This window comes from Molothrus ater, chromosome Z (genome assembly GCF_012460135.2).
Source record: "Molothrus ater isolate BHLD 08-10-18 breed brown headed cowbird chromosome Z, BPBGC_Mater_1.1, whole genome shotgun sequence".
Classification (NCBI taxonomy): Eukaryota; Metazoa; Chordata; class Aves; order Passeriformes; family Icteridae; genus Molothrus; species Molothrus ater.
The window spans coordinates 57,660,878-57,681,818 of record NC_050511.2 but is presented as its reverse complement, the minus strand read 5'-3'; the positions used below and the strand labels follow the sequence as shown (position 1 = coordinate 57,681,818).

The 20,941-nt window shown below is 37.8% G+C and overlaps 1 protein-coding gene across 1 annotated transcript in view; it reads left to right on the top strand.

Moving 5' to 3' along the window:
* The window catches only part of LVRN (laeverin), a 34,798-nt gene extending 14,526 nt beyond the window's left edge, over nucleotides 1-20,272 (top strand). The window contains exons 7-20 of the mRNA XM_036402565.1: nucleotides 1,135-1,275; nucleotides 1,581-1,646; nucleotides 1,780-1,845; nucleotides 3,298-3,467; nucleotides 4,864-4,940; nucleotides 6,773-6,912; nucleotides 9,018-9,073; nucleotides 10,841-10,994; nucleotides 11,865-11,959; nucleotides 12,730-12,837; nucleotides 16,536-16,706; nucleotides 18,223-18,363; nucleotides 19,281-19,356; nucleotides 20,030-20,272. Coding sequence (XP_036258458.1) covers nucleotides 1,135-1,275; nucleotides 1,581-1,646; nucleotides 1,780-1,845; nucleotides 3,298-3,467; nucleotides 4,864-4,940; nucleotides 6,773-6,912; nucleotides 9,018-9,073; nucleotides 10,841-10,994; nucleotides 11,865-11,959; nucleotides 12,730-12,837; nucleotides 16,536-16,706; nucleotides 18,223-18,363; nucleotides 19,281-19,356; nucleotides 20,030-20,176 — 1,608 coding nt within the window. The 3' untranslated portion in view covers nucleotides 20,177-20,272. The remainder of the gene's footprint in view (nucleotides 1-1,134; nucleotides 1,276-1,580; nucleotides 1,647-1,779; nucleotides 1,846-3,297; nucleotides 3,468-4,863; nucleotides 4,941-6,772; nucleotides 6,913-9,017; nucleotides 9,074-10,840; nucleotides 10,995-11,864; nucleotides 11,960-12,729; nucleotides 12,838-16,535; nucleotides 16,707-18,222; nucleotides 18,364-19,280; nucleotides 19,357-20,029) is intronic.
* Nucleotides 20,273-20,941: the final 669 nt, after the last annotated feature.

Below are 20,941 nucleotides of genomic sequence, written 5' to 3'. Positions count from 1 at the left end.
TTCCCTTTCTGAAAATGAGCAGTTGTCATTTGTGTCCATAAAGTAAATTTTAATACTGGGCAATAATTCTGTTTGATATATGGCAGTTAGGTAACGTGCCTTGGGAATGCAGAATTAATCACATAGGTGTAAGAGTATAGATCTTGCAGTTTTGTGGGTCATAAATGTTCACAGAGTCAGAGGATGGCTGAGGTTAGAAGGCACATGTGCAGGTCATCTTGTCCAGCCTCCCTGCACAAGCAGGGCCACAAAAGATCCAATTGCCCAAGGCTGTGCCAAGACAGCTTTTGCACGTCTCCAAGGATGGAGGTTCGACAACCTCTCGGGGCAACCTGTGGAAATGCTCAGTCACCTCCACAGTGAAAAAGCTGTTCCTGGTGCTCAGAGAGAACCTCCTGTGTTTCAGTGTGTGGCCACTGCCTCTGGTCCTGTCACTGGGCACCCCTGGAAAAGCCTGACTATGTCCCCTGCTCAGCTTCCCTTCAGGTACATACACTGGAGAGATCCCTCTGAGCCCTCTCTTGCCCAGGTGAGCAGTTCCAGCTCTCTTAGCCTGTCCTTACAGGAGAGATGCTTCAGTCCCTTCCCTGAGCTGTTGACCATGGTAGGTGACAATTACTTGGGAGACATTTTCTGAGGAGCCACTTTCCTTCCCCATTTCTCACGGGGTGACAGCAGCAATGCCACACAGCTAAACCCTGGTACCTCCAGTAGCTTAGGTTTTAGGTTATTGCTCAGGGTTGCAGCAGAAGAAACAGGGAAATTAGGAGGAAAATGCTGCCATATTCATAGCAGAAATAAATGAAATACAGGCTTTCGATTTTCAGTATTTGTTCATTTGCTGTTTAATACAGTTGACTTATTTTTGCCTGAGGATTACACTATAACTGACTGTCAGACCCAAGCCCACAGTACTTTGAAGATGTAATATTTTCACTGGTCACTGATGCTGCATGTAGGAAATGTCAGGATCAGGTATATGGTCCCTTGTTCTTCAGTAGAAAGCTGGGGAATTGCAGAGCTTACTTTTAGAAAAATTATTCATAATAGTGCTAATTCCATACTCCTCATTCCCTCCAGAAAATTAGCATCTTCTGTTCATCTCACATGACAAGAATTGTCTTCTTCTTCCAGGATAAAATCTTTTACGCTCATGTTGTACAACCTGTCTTAAGGGAAGACAGTGAAATAGCTCGATCACTGTCAGAGAGTGAAGACAAGATCAAAGGATCATTTTCTTTAATGTCTCTTTTTGACAACATCACATACAGCAAGGTAAAAAAATAGAAAATTTTTCCCATTTCTTGCAGATTCTAAGCTAATGGTATAAGGTAGGTTTGGGAGGAATTCTTGAACAAAACTACTTTGTCATTCAAAACGTGTTTCGGCTGCACACACAAATTTATTGGGTGTTGCAAATCTGTGTGGCTATGAAGGAAGAGGTGAAAACATTTTTAATCTCTGTGAAATATGAAGTGTGGGTGTAGACCAACTAGCATCTCTGGAATATTTGAAAAAATATTGCAGCAGTAATTGCAATAATAGTTCATTTTTTCTCATACTTGTTTTTTGTACTCTAGGGGGCTTCTATAGCCTGGATGCTTTCTGGTTTCCTGACTGAAAGGTTGTTCATCAGAGCACTTACTGTAAGTTTGAAAAAACAACCTTCTTTGTCTTGATTTATAAGTTTGAAAATTCCAGTTGTACAAATTGCTTGCTTTGCCAATGGTTTTCACTGAATCTCCATGGATTCTGATGCTTCTCTTTGTTTCTTCCCAGTCCTATCTGAAAGAATTTTCCTTCTCAAATGCTAATCAAGATGATCTGTGGACCCACATACAGATGGTACTCATTTTATGTCTCTAGTATTCTTTTCCTGCTGTTTAGCCCAGTCCAAATTTAAGGCATAAACTGTTTGTAGAAGACTGCATTGGAATGTGGCTATCTGTAGTGCAGCCTTTCTCCTGCATAAAATTTGCTTTGCTAGTTCCTCAGCTAATGTCTTCTCAAGTGTTTATTTGGCTGTTGTGCTGCACCTGAGATCAGTGGGACTGAGTACAAGGAGTAGAGAGATGAGATAGGAAATCAGGACCAGGCAAAGTTTTGGGTTCCATGGTAATTACATAAGCCTACATGAAATTCCTCTGTAGCTTAGGTTTTGCTAGATCAGAGTGTGTGATGCCTTAGGCTTGATGATCAAAGATGCTGGTATGTCACAGATCCAGCAGAGTCTCTACTCAGGGCAGTAGCTCGGCATTTCACCCTTCAATGGTTTTGGCAGAGATCTGACTAAGAAAACATATGCTAATATTAGGTTTTTTTTAAAAAATCCACCTTCCTGGTCCTCTAAAGAAGGCTTCTTGTGTTTCAGATTCTTTCTTTAGAATGGGAGTGCTAGAATTTCAGATACACAATTCAGATATGTTTTAAGCCAGTGAAGACTGTGCCAATTCACACCAGTTTGGGCTCCAGCTTAATGTCTTTCCCAATTTGTCTTTACTAGTTCAGTTTATTATGACACTTAAAAATATTTGTGTTGCATCAGTTCTATTTGAATGAAATTAACTAGTTAAGTCTGTCATAGCCATAGAGATGTGTAAGTATATTAACGCTAAAAAGGAAAAGGTTAGCAGCAGGTTGTATGTGACCGTGTTCACAGGGCTTCTTGGATGAGGGAAGAGATGAGAATGTTGACTCCATGTTCAGAAGGCTTGATTTATTATTTTATGGTATATATATTACATTATCACTATAATCACTAAAAAGAAATAGAAAGGAAAAGGTTTTCTCAGAAGCTAACTAAGCTAAGAATAGAAAAGAAAGGAATGATAACAAAGGCAGCTCTCTCGCACTCTGTCCGAGATAGCCTGGTCCTCGATTGGCCATTAATTATAAACATCCAAGATGGGCCAATCACAGGTGCACCTGTTGCATTCCACAGCAGCAGATAACCATTGTTTACATTCTGTCTCTGAGGACTCATAGCTTCTCAGAAGGAAAAATCCTAAAGAAAGGATTTTCAGTGAAAAGATGTCTGCGACAGTTGTAGAATGAAAAATGTCATCTCAGTATTTCATAATTCCTGAAAATGGCTTATGCCTGTATTATGTCTTTATTAGGATGTCAAAAAGGTTCCTTGGAATTTGTTACATTGATTTTTTTGCATGAGCCAAAGACCAGCAAGCTGCTAAGCATTATTTTCTCTACTACGTTAGGAGCACTCCCAGAGATTCACTGAAGCAATATCAGTAAGTACCTGTTCATCATAAGCATTTCTAATTTCTCTTTCCCTTTCAGGTCGTAGATGCACAGGATGAAGTTCAGTTGCCAGCACCTGTAAAGCAAATAATGGATTCCTGGACATGCCAAAATGGGTTTCCAGTTTTAACGTTAAATCTAACTTCGGGAACAATCAGACAGGAACAATTTTTTAATAAAAACAGTAGAAAGAGTACTGATTCTTACAAGTATGTTTAGCTTGTGTTTTTATTGTATATTTATACCCTGTTTTTTACAGGAAATGCTTCAGTTACAACAATATGTTTTGATCATCTGATTTTTTAACTTATGGTTTTTTCTTGTGATGAGCAGTCAAGCAAAATCTGTTTGAGATTTTGCTAGAGTTTGCAATAGTTCTGCAGATTCTGCTTGTTTTTCCAAAAGGTTGCTTTCTTCTGGAATAGTGACTTTTCCAAATCAGATGTAGGTGATGAGTGTGTTGCAGACAGGATTTTTGCCTGGCATTTTCTTTTTTCCTCATCCCTCAGGTATACGGTCTGGGGACCTGGATGAACCACACTTAGCTTCCTTCCTGTGCACACATTCCCAGTCTCTTCTGCCTGACAAGGATAGAAGGGTTGCATTTAAATACTTAAATAAATGACCCCTTTCGCAGAAAGTGCTGATACCTGAACAACAGTTTTAAGTTCTTGTGAGCATTGCTAAGTGTCTGGGGCTTTTGAAAACTTACTAGATGTCTGAAAATGATGATAGAAGTAGCTGCCTTTCGTCACCCACTTTGGAAACTCCTGGCTAGGGTTTGAGCATTTATGAAGAAGCAGTTTTTATGAGTCTTGGGGTGCATGGATGGAGTCCATGAGATGAATTGTCATGCGAGGAAAAAGTGAAAAGAGCAAAATCCAAAGCAGTTTTTCCTTGGAAATTATGGCTGGTAATACAAACAGACAAAAGGAATTTTAACAAAAGTCACAGGGTTTCCTTTGCTCCCGATCTCCAGGAACTGTAATGCATTAATCCATTCAATATTCTTGGTTAGCTCAGATAAGGAATTCTAAGTCACAAGTGTGAAGTCCTGTACAGTTAGCAAGCACAAATTACTGTGTGAATGTAAGAAAGCTCAGGATCCATATTACAGAATTTTTCAGGTATTTGAAGCTTTCATCTCTTTTACCAGAAAGGAGCTTTACATTCCCTCAGAAAAGAAATTACAGTTGTTGGAAAGACAGTTGTATTTCTTTCCTGGAACCTTTTTTTGGTAGATGTGCTTCTGAAAAGTAGCTTTAAGGTCTCCAGAAATAGGGTGAATTGTAAAAAGTGAGGAGAATAAAATTGCTGTCTGGAGAAGGAAAGATAGAACAGAAAAACTATGGTATTGAAATACCTAGCACTGAACAATATTCTTGATATTAGTGCCTTTTAAAATCCATGCTAAAGCTCCCTTTTGGAGAAGATAAATGCTGATCCAGCAGAAGTACCATTATCTGATGAGGTTGCATGCGTCAGAGAGGACAGAAGGTAGATGGATATTCTTGTAAGATGGAACTAATCTGCACTGTAGTTTAGCATCAGCTAAGAGGGATTTTTAAATATAACAATTTTAATAATATCCTTTTATTTGTCAAGTAACACCTGGATTATTCCTATTTCTTGGATGAGAAATGGATCATCACAACCCTTAACCTGGCTAGATAAAAGCAGCAGTAAGTAATGTATTTGTTTGCACATTCTAAAACCAAACTGATGAGAACACTCGAAAGTCTTTTTAAAAAAAAAGGATATATTTGAATTAAATAGGGAGATAAAACTTTAATACAGAAATGTCTCTGTTTATCCATAACAATGATTTTGTGCTACAAAATAGCAGTAGATTTTCCATTAGGTCAATATAATGTTCTTTTCTCTGTTGTATCAAACTTCAGTGCAAGCTGGAGTTTTTAATAAGATGGCATGACATATTTTATGAGTAGAGATTTCCACAGAAATTATGATTTTATAATTTTTACACAAATCCAAACTTGTACGTCCTCATGCTTCTGTAATATTCTTCCCCCAACAGATCTCATTGATGTTAAGGACAGCTTTTGAATATAGACAGGATCTCAGCTGTGAAATATCAGAAAATTATCAGCTTGAGCAGTAGATAGAAGACTGAAAAAATTAACACTGGCTGTGGGAAGCAACCCAAATATTATTGCACATTAATACCTGTAACAACAGGAAAATTAATGTTTTCAACAGCATTTAATTTGTTTAATGCAAATTAAATTTAAAATCAACATAATAGGATTTTTAAAGTTTTAAATTCTTACAATAGAAAGTGATTTTATGGGTGTCTCCGAATAAAAAATTCAGTTCTTTCTGAACTCAGTGCTTTCCAATAGCTTTTTTCTTTTTTCTTTTTTTTGAGAAAGAAGAAGTATAATCATTAGAATGGGGTAATCATTTTGCTTTGGCAAGTCAGGCATGCATCAGGTTTTAGATGAGTCAAAATAAGATGCAGAGACTAATGCAGTGGAATGCTTGAGAGCAAATCTTCAATATGCTGTGTGCATTGCAGCTCTCCACCCTCTGTTGGCAGGGGTTAAAAGTTACTTCCTCTTTTTTTTAGGCAGTAAGATAGCTTGAGTGATCATTAATTCGACTGTATACAGACAGGCAAATAAGAAAAAATATGTGTATATTCCTCTGAACACAGGATGAATCTTGCAGTACTTGCTTTGTCTAAACACTGGAGTGTTCAGAGTACATTCTGATGGGTGTAGATTACTCACCAGTATGGACTTACTGTCTTAACAGAGTGTGCCTTCTCAAATCAGGATGTGAAAACAGAATACTCTTCTGATGAGGCAGCTTAGAGCCTTCAGAGCTGCACTGGCTCCTTCAAAGCACAGTAGGCTCTCAGGAGCAGTCAACCAGGCAAGAACCTATGAGTAGTGAGATGGAATGCAGGAGGAAGTTGTTAGTGAGTGATGTAACTCAAAAGGACTATGGAACTATCTTCTTTTAAAAAAGCATTTTTGATTACTTGTCTCTTGTTAAACTTAATAGGTTTGGTTGGGTTTTTTTCCTTGATCTGCATTTATCTGAATAAATGGAGATGGATGGTCAGTTCTTCTGTGAGGTGCTGAGCACTGTGTTTTGGAGCTGGGAGCAGCAGGTGTACTGTGGATCTGTACCCTGCAACAGGTGTGGGAGGATATTGCTCCTCATCTTGAGAGTTTACTGTTGAGTAAACTTCCTGAACTCTCACAGCTGCCTTTCAGCTAAAGGGCTGGAGCAAAGTGAGTCTTCAGCTTTCTCCTTAGAATCCCAAGGTGCTCAGTACCTGAGGAATCATTGGCTTGTTGAAGTCATCCTGCTGGGCAGAGCAGAGATCTCAAGTGCACTGATCTCAAGTGCTTTTGGGGGATTCTTTTTGAGTCCAGCCTCAAACTTGTCTCATACCTCAGAGGAGTAGCAAGTCCATTGTTTGTAAATTCAAAAGAAGCAGTGCATGGAAAACAAAATGATACATTCTAATGTCACTTTACAGAAATGTTTCCTGAAATGCAAGTATCAGAGTCAGACTATGACTGGATCTTGCTAAATGTAAATTTAAGTGGATACTACAGAGTGAACTATGACCAATTAAACTTGAAGAGATTAGCACGCTTGCTTGAAAATGATCCAAAGGTAAGATCATGTTTGTTTTCTCAAGCTTATGAGCAGACTCTTTCTGTATATTTTTTCAGGCAGTTTTTACCTGGAATCACATTGATGAAAATCTGGAATAATGACAAACCCACCATTGCGCCACTAGTCACTGGCTTTTTGTAGTGGAAGATGACAGGCCTGAACACTTTCAGATAACTGTACATGACATTTTGTCTTCAAATTTGTGTTACTGGCCTATAGTTCTTCTGCTCTCTTTAAATCTCTCTCAAGGAGCTTTCAGTATGAATGTGGGACTTCAGCCTTAGCAGGTACAAAGTAATTATGAAGAAGGAAAACTGTGAGAAAGTTTATTTCCGTGTTTTGTCAAACCATAGTGTTTCTGCCCGTAGAATTAAAAAAAAAAAACAACCTGACTTTTTTTTGTGGGTTGGTTGGTTGGGGTTTTGTGGATTTCTTTGTTTGATTTTTTTGGTTTTGGATTTTTGTGGATAATTTTCCTAGAAGTTCCAATCAATTCTATTTGAGCTCTTTCAGTCCTCTGTAGACAGTGACTTAGAATAGATTGCATCCCACCTTTGACTTGCCATAGCCAGAACTGAAGGTGAAAGTGGTACAGAACAGATGTGACTTTATATAGGATTGCATGGTCTCAGTGTTGCCTAATCCTACAGTGAGCCAGAGGCTGCAGTAGTAGTGTCAGCTCATTCGTTTTGCTAACAAAAGTGAGAAAATGTAACCTTTTGACCTAATAGTAATCGGTACAATCTTTCTCTAGAGAGTCTGGACACAAGGCTGATCAGAGCATATGAAACCTTCCTACAGCACAGTGTCTTCATTTCTTCTAGGCTTCTTTCTTTCAGGGCAGACCTACATCATCAAGATGTTGGGTGTGTGCTGACTTGGGCACCATACAGGGTTGCAAAAATTTAACTCTGGGCCAGACAGGAGGGACAGGAATAGTCTATTAAGTATAGGTTTGGTCACATTCAAACAAGATAGGTTCACAAGTAGCATGGGCTATTAAGGACAACAAAGGAGTTATTTTGGATTGACCGTGACAAGTGCATTAACTGCAGAACAGCTGTGGATAGCACTAACAGTAGGACTGCAATCACAAGCCTAATTTCTTGAGTGAAAACATTTGGCATGGCCAAGGATGCAAGTCTTACCATAAGGCATCCCTTCTGGGAAGGATGAGAAGGACAGACACATCTTTCTGTGCCTAAAGTTTTGTGTCAAATTCTCACAATCCCCAGTCATGTACAAAATCAGAGTGCATTCTCTGCCTTATTAACCAGAATTGTGCGAAGTGCCTTGGCTGGCACTGCGGTGAAACTGTCTGTTCTTTGTCATAATGCTTCCTGGTGGGAAGTGTTCTTGGTAGCAGTTGCGCAAAACTGTCTGCTCCTCATGGTCATGCTGTTTTTAATGTGTCTTACTATCGAGAAGTGGAACGAGAACACGCAGCTTCCACCCAGCCTCACATTCCTGCCTGGCGGGTGTCAGCCCAAGACACCTGACTTGTGTCTGCTTTCAGCATCTCTGCTTTGCTTTATGCTTCCAGCTGTCACAGGGAATATTTGCTCAAGCAGTAAACTGCAGGGGCATGGAACAGGGAGGGGACAAAGAGGACAGCAGTCCTGCCACAAGAGCATGAGATACATGCCTGTAAGCAGAGAAACAGCCATGGCTGTGCTTGGATCATTTATTTCATGGTAGTGATAGACACGCTGCTCTGCACCACTGTATTTAAACCTCAAAAGGGAAAAATGTACCAAAATTGTGTACCTAGGGTATTTTGAAGAAATGTGGCATTTCCATGTTTTAATTTCAATTACAGCATGCAAGTAAGAGGGGTCTTTAAATTCTCTGCTTAATGGCCTGTAGTTATATGTTTATATACAACGTAATATAGAACTATATTATGTAGCTCTGTGTCCAGCACATATCTCTTAAAGCACATAAATAATTTCAGTTTAAAATTCAGGATCCATTTCTCAATGTTTTGTAGGCTGTTTTGATATAGAAAACCTGTTAGGGATGTTCTGAGACATCGTAAAGCTTTTTGTAAACTCTTAATGACATGTTGAAATCAACTAACACAACACCAATGCTTTCTGCAGGCTATTCCCGCTGTCAGCAGGTTCCAGCTGATAGATGATGTTTTTGCATTGACAGAGTAAGTATGTTTCCAATATGTTACAGAAATTGATTCAAAAATATGATTGCACTCAAGATTTCTAGTTCTGCTTCCTTCATTCCTATCCACGTGTGCCTCCTAAGAATAACTGCTTTTACAAAATGGTTGGGAGTTACTTAATCCCTTTTGTTAGTGCTGAGTGATTTACTTCAAAATTTCTTTTGTTCCAGCTCCAAGGAAATTATTTTAAATAGTTGCATTGCCATGAGTTCTTTGGGGATTAACCTGTATTTAACAGAAAAAATACTCCAAATGAGGATTCTGAATCTTCCTTCATTTATTCTGGACTATCTCAACTGTGCTGCACTGTGTCACTCAAAACCTTTTTAATTTCTCTTTTTGAGTCATGACTTGGTTGTTCAGGTCTGTGGTGCTAAGGAGGTCAGCAATGTTGTAGGGAGCTGAGAAGCATTAAGTGTGTCTCTGCCTCACTTGTGCCAGAGGTGCCAAAAGCATCAGACACCAATGATGAGGGTGTCCCTACGATGAGGGACATCAGGGATGAGGTGGCCAAAGCACACAGCCCTGCTTCAGGGCCTTGGAAGTACCTCTGACAGGATGAAGTAAAAATTCCCATTTCTCCTCCCATAAGAATGTAATTTTCCAGAAGAGAGCTCAAAACTAGGAGCTAACAAGAAATGTAACTGTGACGTACAGAACTGTGCTGCTACATAAGTACACCAATGTCATAGACATCTTTTGTGAAAATCTTTTCTTAGGATTTTTTCCCTTCTGAGAAGCTTTATATATATAAACTAAGCTTCCCTACAGAAGCTTTCTGTAAACCCTTCTGTTTACATTTTGTTTCTGAGGCCTCAGAAACAAAATGTAAACAATGGTTATCTGCTGCTGTGGAATGCAACAGGTGGATCCCTGATTGGTCTCGTGTGGATGTTTGGATTTAGTGACCAGTCACGGCAGAGCTGGCTCTCTCTCTCTCTGTCCGAGCCAGCTGCCTTTGTTATCATTCTTTTCTATTCTATTCTTAGCTTAGCTAGCCTTCTGAGATGAAACTTTTCCTTCTATTTCTTTCTAGTATAGTTATAATGTAATATATATATCATAAAATAATAAATCAAGCCTTCTGAAACATGGAGTCAACATTCTCCTCTCTTCCCTCATCCAAGAACCCCTGTGAACACTGCCACACACGTGAAAAAAATATTTTTTTTTTCTGTAGGGGGGTGCTTGAATTGGAATTTTTTTGTGAAAAAATGAATTCTATGCTTATTACACACTGAGGGACAGAAATGCCATGCTGAAGAAGTTAATTCCACAAATAGTGTGCCTGTGAATTAAATGATTTGACTTTTGCAATATTCCACAAAAGAACATGTAATGAAAATAAGTTGTTTCACAATAAAAATAAAGTTGTATTATAACCGAGACAGTACCTCTTAATTCTGATCCAGTGGGACAGACTGTCCTGCTGTCAATGTGTTTGTACCATATCCTGCAGACACAGAGTGTGCATGCTGCCATGCTTACTGCCATGATTGGCCTATTCCTGTGATAGCAGCACAGTGCTCCTTCATAGATGTTTTGAGAGTTCAGCTCCTAAAATCACCATTCATTTATATTTCTTTTATTTTTTCCAGTGCCTTTTCTAGTTACTTTTCACACAGTATCCTGATGTTTTATTGTCTGCCCCATAAATAAACATATATGTGTGGTAGGTGGTTAATGTGAATAAGCATGTTAAAATGTGTGGGCTTTTTTGTTTTGTTTTGGGGTTTTTTTATATAGCTTTGGATATGTTCCAATTGAAACAGCACTTGAGCTAACGAAATACCTTGCCAGAGAGGATGAACTCTTCATATGGAATGTGGTATTATTAAACCTTATACCTGAGACTTTGGAAAGTACGCTGAAGAACCATGAAGTATATCCACTTTTAAAGGTAAGACCATTTTGTTAGTTACCCAAGATATTAGACCATACAAATACATTAGTCTAAAATTAATGCTTTTTAAATTCTCAAGGATGTAGTGGTGGCTATGATTAGTCAGAGAGCTTGTGATTCCTGTTCCATGACTTTATCAACTTTTGAGGTTTTATTAAAAAGGAGGAGGTACTTAATTATACATATTAGCCAATGATAAGTCTCATTGAGTCTTATCTGATCCTTATTGAAAAGCACAAATGCATGCACATTCCTTACATTAAGCTTCATCCTTCATTTTTTGAAACAGTGAATTTAGAAAACAGAACTGTCTCTCAGTAGCAAGTGAAAGGACCAACACTGCTATGTATAAAAGGCATATAGTATATTTGTGCTCTGTGCTTTGTACTGCTTTCCATTCACCTTCATGGAGTGAAAGAAGGAATAGTGTTTAGATACTAAATGAAATTATTCTCTCCCATATTTGACTTACCTGAGATACTATTTATTTCCTTGACTGCTGTTTCAAGATTCCACTTATGTTTAAAGTACAGCCCTACAGTATTAGTTGTCTTAAGTTCTAAAAAGTAAAGGTATGTTAAAATAAGTGTGAAGAACAGAGTATTTTCTGTTGAGAAGGGCTTTTCCCTGTTTCTCTGAGAATTTGTTGTTTTTCATTATAAGTTCAAAGGTCCTAGTGATGTGAAATGGTAGTGTGCCAGTTTGACGTACAGGTATATTGTATTTTAGACCCAGTTTATATTTAATTTAATGCTCTGTGTTTTCAAGACATTAATAGCCATAAATTTTTAGGATAAACTGAGTAAATAAGGAAAATAAAAACTTGTATCTAAACGAAAGTAATTTTTCTTTCCCTTCTTTTAAAAGAAATACCTTTTAAAGAGAATGTTGCCAATATACCATTATTATGCAGGTTTTATTCGTCAAAATGCTGATGCTTTGGAAGATGACTATTTTGCTCAGTAAGTATCCTGCTTTTCTTAAGAGTTTTTTCTGGTGTGATTGGATCTGATACATTGCAGTTCGCTCAAGTAAATTTAAACCTTATAACTTATAACCTTATAACCTTAAAACGTATAACCTAGCTTATAACCTAACTTAAAACCTAACTTATAACCTTAAAACTTATAACCTTATAAATTTAAACCTTATATCTCTTTTAAATACAAGATCCAGGAATAATTCTCTAACTAATGTGAATGTAACTGAATTGTTATTTTACTATTCTGTAAGTGTGACACCTTTGACAGGAACATAAAGGGTGATAGTTTAAGGATGATTAATTTTAAGGACCATTTAATTTTAGTGGTAGTTCTTGTTTGTCAGAGAACAGGCTCAGCAGGCTGCTGCTAGTTGAAGAAAAACTGACAGCAATGAACTTAAGATCTGATTTTGAGTCAATTACTAACTCTTGAAAATACTTCATTTTGCAAGGCCACTGCAGCCACAGGCTTAAACATCAGAGTGATTTGGATCATTCCAAGGAGGATATAAACCACGCAAAAAACTTACAAAAATATAATACATTTGTTGCCTCACTATATATCCACTAATATTAATTCTGGGGACCATTATTGTTTGATTAATTACTTTATTAAAACTCAATTGTTCCTAGTAGAGGTTCTTGTGGGTTAATGGCATCATGTTCTGAAACTGTGGTGGTCAGGCACAGTGCAAGTATGCCAAATGTGGTATGCATATTTTATTCTTACTGTTTTAACTTCCCTTCAAGAGTGTATTTGGAAAAACTCTTGGCAACAGCGTGCTGGCTGGGCCTCCAAGACTGTTTGGACCTGTCATCTGAACTGTATGCTAAGTGGAGGGACAACCCTGAGTACAAGTAAGAATGGTGATCTGCTCTTAGAGGTGTGCCTGTCTAAGGGAGGTGGAAAGTTAAAAGGCTGTTACAAGGGGGAGGCAGAATGAGAAATGTCTCTGTACACTGCTCTTATTTATTGCCAGAATGGTAGAATTTAGGACAATTATGTCTACCCAACCTCTTCCTCTTCCCCAAATCCCAGCTTTATGACGATTTCATAATTGCTGCTTTTTACATAGACTTGACAGGCTGGAGGATGCAGATTTTGCCACGAAGACCAAAAGTTGGTCCATGTGGCCCAGTCCCTTTGCAGTAGTACAGCCTTGGGATTGTCACATACACCAACTCAGCTTTTAAGCTTCTCTTAACAATACTGAGTGAAGTGATGTTTGCATGATACAGCCAACTGCCCATGGTGAGCCATCAAAGTGCCTTGCATGTTCTGTGTTCACACAAAGAGGTGCTGGGAATAGCTGTCAGTCCTTATGCTGGTACTGGAGCTTAGTGGTTAGGGGTCTGGTCTGTGACAATGGACTCTCAGGAAGAGACTTTCTGTATTCAACCATTGCATCATTGAAAAAAAATTACAATGTATTGAAATTCTTATTATCTTTTCCTCTCTCTTTCTTTTGATGTTTTTCTATGCAATAGTCAAATAATGTTGGCACTGGTGAGTGAGTATTTAAAGTTTCTTTTTATTTGTGGTAGTTGTGATAAACATTTCAGTTTTATTTGATATATGTTGATACATGTAGTTGGCTAAGTAAACTGAACTTGTACCATTATATTGGAGTTTTCTAAAATAGTTTCATAGTGATCATCCTTATAAAAGCCAAACTGAGTTTTGCAGTCAGACTGAAAAGTTTAAATAGCCTACATAAATTTTGTTCCATTCTAAAGAGAATATTATTGCAATTCCACACTAAAAGCAACAGTGCTATGCTGAATTGTCAGTCTATTTTCAAAATAGTCATCTTTCCCTACTAATAACATTTGAGGTGATGGAATACTACATACCTTGTTTGACCTGAATAGCTGAAAAGTCTGTGAAATACATTAGCTGATTGGGTTTTGAATTTGATTAAGAATATTAATTTTGCTGTCCTTCTTGACACTGAGAAAAGTTCAAATGGATTTTACTGGGCTTTATGTGTGGAAAAAATGAAACTCTGAATTCGGTTAAGTTAAACATGATCATTAAAAAATGATCACGTTTTAAGGAGAAAACCCCATAGAAGATAGGACACTTCTTTGGTTTCAAGTGACAGATCACTGTTCCCATGCAGCTAATGAGACTTTACATACGCTGGGTAGGAGAGAAAACAGGCACAACACTTTTGACCCATATTTCACAGACAAATCCCTTTAGATGCGCCTATGTTCTCCATGCTGAGAGCAAATTCATAGCAGCTGTTTTGCCACAGGTGGAACCCAGAAGGATTCTCACATCTGTGGAACGAAGTAACGCATTTCTGTTTCAGATTGGGTGATCAACTTTCAGCTGAACATTTCCAAATTGTTCTGGGCAGAACATAACTGGACTTAATACAGTGCATTTTTATCTATTTCATGGAAATAACTAGAGCTGTAAACCCCAGCCAGTTTCTCAATTTTACTCTTTTTTCATTATAGGAGTGTAGTGAAGCTTGCTAAGTTAATGTATTCTCTTAGAAGCTGTTACTGGCTCGTCTTTTGAAAGAAGGAAACTACTTGGGGGAGGGACAGTATTTCAGTCCATTTTACTTTTTTACTAAAGGTTCACATATACTGCTGCTACTCTCAAAAGTTAAGAAATCACCATGTTATTTCTGGATTGATTCCAAAAAACAATGTAAAATAACCTGCCCTGCTTTCCAGCAGCTTTTTGCATCTTCCCCAACATCCAGAAATGAGGGATTCTGACAGGCCAGTAATGTCAAATCACACAGCCAGTAAAGATGAGTTTATTCAGTAATGTCAAATCACACAGCTTATTCAAGATTAATAAGTCACACCCCTCACTTAATATACCCTCAAACTCCAAAGTCCCTTTTTGGACCATACTGGACACCCTCTGGGAACTACACAACATAAACCCCTTCAGAGCCCCCACAGATGTCACCAGCCAGCAAACCATTGCCCCATAGTAGGCTGCCTGTCCAGCCTGCTTCAAATGTTTTACATCAGAGTTGCAGCCAAATGATACACAGAACTTGTCTACTCACATACAACTTTACACCTATTAATGAACATTTTCTTGCAACTACTGGAGCAGCTTCAGTAGCAAAATAAATAGCTGTACTTTGGCCAAAATAGCTTTACCCTGTTGTCACCTTACTATGACCTCTTACTGCAACATTATGAAAAGATTATGAAACAAATTACTAAACCTTGTAACTCAGATCTGTTAGAGAAGGATTCCTCACAGGGCAATACTTTAGACTGATGAAACAACCCTACATGTCATTCTTGGTGGTAAATCCCTTATGTCCCAGTAAATAGCTAGGTAAATGAATCCAAACTATTTTTTAAAGTAAATATAGAACATGCCTATGCTTTCTGTTAGTATGACAATGAAATCCCCACATCTGTAACAGAACTACCAAAATCCCTCCATCTTGCCTTTTCACTGACAAGTAATGTCTGTCATGGAAAACATCCAAGTCTCTTGCTCTTTCCTACTAGTCCTTTGTTTCCAAAACTTATGACTTCCTTTTCTCTACCTTGTACTCTAAAGATTGATGTCATATATCCTTCCTCCTGACTCACTAACTCTGTTGGAATCATCCTCATTTTCTCTAGGATAATCTGCTGAAACTCAGGAATTTTTCTCAAATTATTTAAATTTGAATTTGCTGTTTCCAGTTTTGGGCCTGAAGAATGGCTTTTCTGACCAGAAACTTATCTGTTTTTCTAAGTGTATCCCCTGATCAAAGGGAGGGCATTTTTTACACCTTGATTTACAATCTTGGCTTAATGTAATAATAAGCAGACTAACAGTATGACATAGGGAAGTCAAATGTTTTGCTTATAGCAATGGGACCCATTCTTCTGTAAGAGCATTAGTCCAAAATGCCATTAGCTGAAACTGTTTTCAGGTAGTCTGCATAGTAGAACACTGCTTTCACTGAAAAGTGTTTACAATGTCTTAATATTAGGGACACATCATTGCTACAGGAAAAATTTCCTGTTCAGCCTTTGCATATGGAGCATTACAGTGGTAATGTTTACATTTAATTTCTGTTATAAAATTCATTGCCCTGTTGAGGACTCTTCCCTGGGGAGGGAGTAATAGGAGGCTGCCTGTTGCATGGAAAAATGTCCCTTCTGTTTCCTTCTGTGCTGCAAATGGCTTTTCCTACTGGGTGCATTCACTGAAGGAACTTAGAAAAGGTTTGTCTGGGATGATGCATATATGCATTAGTGCACTCTTTAATGGTGTGATCCATTTCCTAGGCTGTGATATGGAACAGTGGCATTTTCACTGTATGTACACAAAATACTCTGGTCCAATTGCTCTAAAAACATTGGGGTTTTTTGTTTCCTTTAAACTGCATGCTTTTAAAATGTTTAAATCATAAATAAAGCAAACAGATTTCCTATCCTTATTTACACTGATATTTTATATTTGCATTGCTGCGTATCTTTTAACTGTAAATAAACATTTGGTTTCAGTTACGCATTTACAACAGGATTTGTCTCTACAACAGTACAGTATCTTTAAATATTTTACTTTGCAGAATCCCCTTTCTAATTAGAAGAACAGTCTGCTGCTATGGTGTTGCAGTGGGAAGTGATAAAGAATGGAATTTTGCATGGGAAATGTACAACCATACTGACTCCCTTGAGGAAGATGAAGACATCCTGCTCTATGCCATGAGCTGTGCCAAAGAGTCATGGTTACTTTACAGGTGACCTTTATCAAAGTATATCTTTGTGTATGTAGAAGTAAATAACAAGAACAAAAATACTTTACTGTGCAAAGCTGGTAGAGGTTTGCTTCCCACAGAAGCATGTGCCTTGTCAACCACTGGTAAAGTTTTAAAGAGTTTTGTTAGGGAGCAAGTATGAAAAATGGGACAAACAGCAATAAACAATCCTTCTGCAAATACAACATGTGGGCCATCAGGTCTTAAGTCCTGACTCCATGTGGGCCAACCAAAAAGTTAAGACGTATATCGAAGAATCTTGTTCAAAAGTTTCCAGAACATAGTTTGGAATGCTGTGTTTATTTTCTTTTACTGGCATTTGTATCTTTGTCAGTAAAATGATGTTGAATTCTCTAATCAGTCATATTTGTAGTAGCTAAAGCATTTGTTAAGGGGTGGAATTTTGGCAGTGACGGTCTAAAGAATTATCATCCAAACATTCACATAAACTCCATGGGTCTAAAGGTGTGGAAATAACGCTTTAGTCCTTCCAGTGTGGTGGTCATTTGGGAAGACAGAAAAATATGACTAAGATAATAAGAGAATAAGATAAGAAATATGAATAAGAGAATAAGATAAGAAATGTGGCAAAGAGATGCCCAGCCGCCTATACTAATTTCCCCCTTGACCTATGATCCTCTGGCCTTTTTCTTGGAACAGGCTATCACCATTCCCTGATAAATCAGGAAGTTGTTATGAGCTTCTTCCTCCATATACTCAGTAGCTGACAAACCAATCTGTTTTTTGAAATGCCACCCAGGGAGTGTTTTGGGGTAAAGAATGTTAAGATGTGCTTTCCCTAGCCCCCACAATTATGCCCATTATGTTAAACATAGGGCCTGCAAAAGGGGAGAAACCCAACTCTACCCATAAAGCAGCTGCCTGCAACACCCTATGAGAAAATAACTCTAAAAGGGTTCATTTGGAAGTAGGAGCATGCAAGGTAAAACACTGAGGCAAGACAGAGAATAATTACTTTTCAAGATGTTCAGGCATTCACTGCCACTGACATCATTAGAAGACACTTCTGAAATCCTGCTTTAGTCCTCATAAAAATTTTCTAATTGAGTCTCACTGTAGGGGAACCTATAAACAGGTTGTTTTTGTGTAAAAGTGTCTCACTGGCATACTCTATAGGCTCCCTCTGAGTCACAATGAGGTGAATTGCCTGAAGGTGAAGAGCAGTCTGCCTTTCCAACTGGTAGGAGCAGTTGTCTTTCTGGTGCCAGGATAAGAAATACATCTATGTCCATTTGATACTCTACACCCTCACTTTACTAAGAAGTGAGAGTCCGTGTGAAAGAACAAATGTTAAGGACAAAACCCGAGCTGAATACACAGCTCAGAGTGACACCAACTTTGGTATAACCTTCCACATGCTGATATTAGTTGAGATAGGATTTTTTGTGTACTGGATTTCATTTCCAGATTGCAATACTGTATATTTCCATTTTAAAACACAAGTGAAAGGTTCACTTCTTTCCTGCTTTTCTAACAGATACTTGCAATATGGACTCAGTGACACATTATTTTCTTCCAATTGTACTTCAGTCATCATCTCACATGTAGTGACTAAGGATATTGGGCACCATATAGCCTGGGAATTTGTTACAGAAAATTGGCCACTTTTAAGTCAAGGGTAAGCAACAAGTTTTGGTTTCCTTTAATTTCTGTGGCTCTTTGGCTTCTTCCTCTCTCTTTATATTTGAGCTATGAAATTCAGGTGCAGATTTTCCTTCCAGGGATGGCTATTTGTAATGATTGAGTATTGAGTATGCAGAGCAGAGTTTTCAGAGGATTCAACTCTGATCAGGGTTTAATGCCAAAGAATAGCTCAACAAACACAGAAGACTTTAAAAATTAGTCTGTTCATGACTGTTTCTGTACATTTAAGTACTCCTGGGAATCCTGACTCTAGAAGTGGGTTTATCCACTAGGATTTTACAAGAGGGTGTAAATGCTGTAAATTGTGGGTATAAAATGCTGAAGTAAAATCCTCATATGTAAATTATTGCTAACACTAGAAAAGGCAAGTTGTAGCAGATTTGTATCATATCAACTTGTTCCCTTACAGAGCTTTTCTGCGTTCCAAATTTATGAGAAATTTGCTGGAAAATTGTCCCCTTATTTTCAAATGAAAAGAATAGTGCAAGTGTTTTCTTGTACGCTACCCTCAAGATAGCAACAGGAACACCAGCTTGTTAAACACATTACTGTTTAGTCTTTTTAGCTCAGTTTGGCTGTATGGCCTCAGAGACATTATCTGTTTCATGCAAAGAATTCATATTACTAAAGTACAAATACCAGATCTTTCTAGGAAATGAAAATGAAGGGTAATTATTGTATTTCATGCTGCTCAAATGTCTAAATTGAATATTAATGGTAGTTCTTTAAAAGAGGGAAAAGAGTCCATAGTTGCAAACTTCAGTTTGCATACTTAGTTGGTATTTGCAGCATAGTAAATAATCACTAAATAGTGTCAGTATTTTCAAATGAGATGAAATTTAATATATTTGCTAATGTGCTATTTGAAGGACCTTTATGTCAATTTTACAGATATGGGCATGAATTATTGCATGATGTACTAAAAGCCATGGGAAGATTTGTCAAAACAGATGTACAGATCCGAGAGGTAAACCAGAGAAACGTTTAGTCTCAACTTCATGGCCAGTTTGTAAATACAAGTTTTGGTTCTTAAAAGGAATCATTAACCATAATGTTGATGTCTTCCAAACCTTCATGTTTCAAGCAGAATCTCCACAAATTCTATCAAAACTGTCTCATTTTCCTCTATGAAATCTCTCTGTAGAGACAACCTCTGCCGTGATATCTACTGAAAATGTACCAGCATTTGGGCAGCTGGCCTGTTAGGTTGTCATACTGACATCTGTTTAATTCCTCATACTGTTCAATCACTGCTTATCCCAAATATTTATTTACTATTCTTCACTCCTCTCTTGTCTTTTGCCTATTAGACTGATGAGAAAGATTTCTTGTTCTGATTGTAGAACAGGCAGCACAAGAGGATTCTTCTACCCAACTAGTCCTAGACAGTGTGGTACCACCAGTACCAGTGAAGTTGGCTGCATTTGAAAGGATTTTTAGAGGAACAGCAAAAGGGCACATTCTTGATATGTAAGGAGCTTTCCCACGTTAGTGTAAATCAGTAACCCTGTCCCACCCCCTCTTCAGTCTCTGTCATCTGCCCCTTTTCTGTGCAGTTCTGTCTAAAGCATCTGTCAGGCACACAGTTGCTTGCTGCAAGTGAAGTTATGTGTGAACTAAGCCCGTGTTTATTTCTTCAGTTGCAGGTTTTTTATAATGCTACTTTGGAAGAGGATGAGAGAGAGGCTATTACTATGCTACTGGAATCTGCAAAACTTGAAAATATTGAAAGGAGAAAACTACTAATCAAAATTGCCAACTGGTTAGAGAAAAACATAGATGATTGACTTGGAAAACAATTTCCAGTATATTATATGTGATTCACTATCATATTGGTATTCATTATATGCTGTAATTAAATGTAAAGCACATTTTTATGAGTGCTGAGGTTGTCTTTCCACTGTAAAGTCTGGATAAAATGATTCACAAGGAAATCAAGGATTTAGTAAAAGAGGGTATAAACATATTTGCATCTTATATCTAAAATAATTTCCCCCTGAATGAGGTCTTAGGGATGCATTGCTAATAATCTAACATATAGGTAGAGTCTTGAATACTTTGGGGGTTTTCTTCTGAATATTCAAATGAAAGGTGTGCTGCATATTTGTGGCAAAATAACATAAGGAAGCTGAAAAAGTTTATATTCTGTTTTGTTTCATTTGTACAGTGGTCTATAACCTGTCTGCCTCCACTTCTATGTTCTTAAATTGCTAAGAGGACAATAGTTTAGAATAGTTCTGTGAAACATAAGCTTCACAATTACTTCAGACCTGTATGGAGGAAAGGACTACAGAATCCTCAAATTGTAATTTTAATTAAGAAATTAATGCCTTGTCATTCAAACTTTGTTTTTTCTCAGCAGATCTGTACATAAGGTGTCTACATTTGTGTTTGATTAGGAGATGCTTATGAAGAGACCCTGCTAGTTATCTCCATTTAGCATGCTTCAGCCCCCAGAATTGTCTTGGAGTATGTGAACTGGATTATCTTTGGATAAAATTTATCTTGGAGATGATGTGTGTGACATTTGAGGGTCATTTTGTCCATGGCAC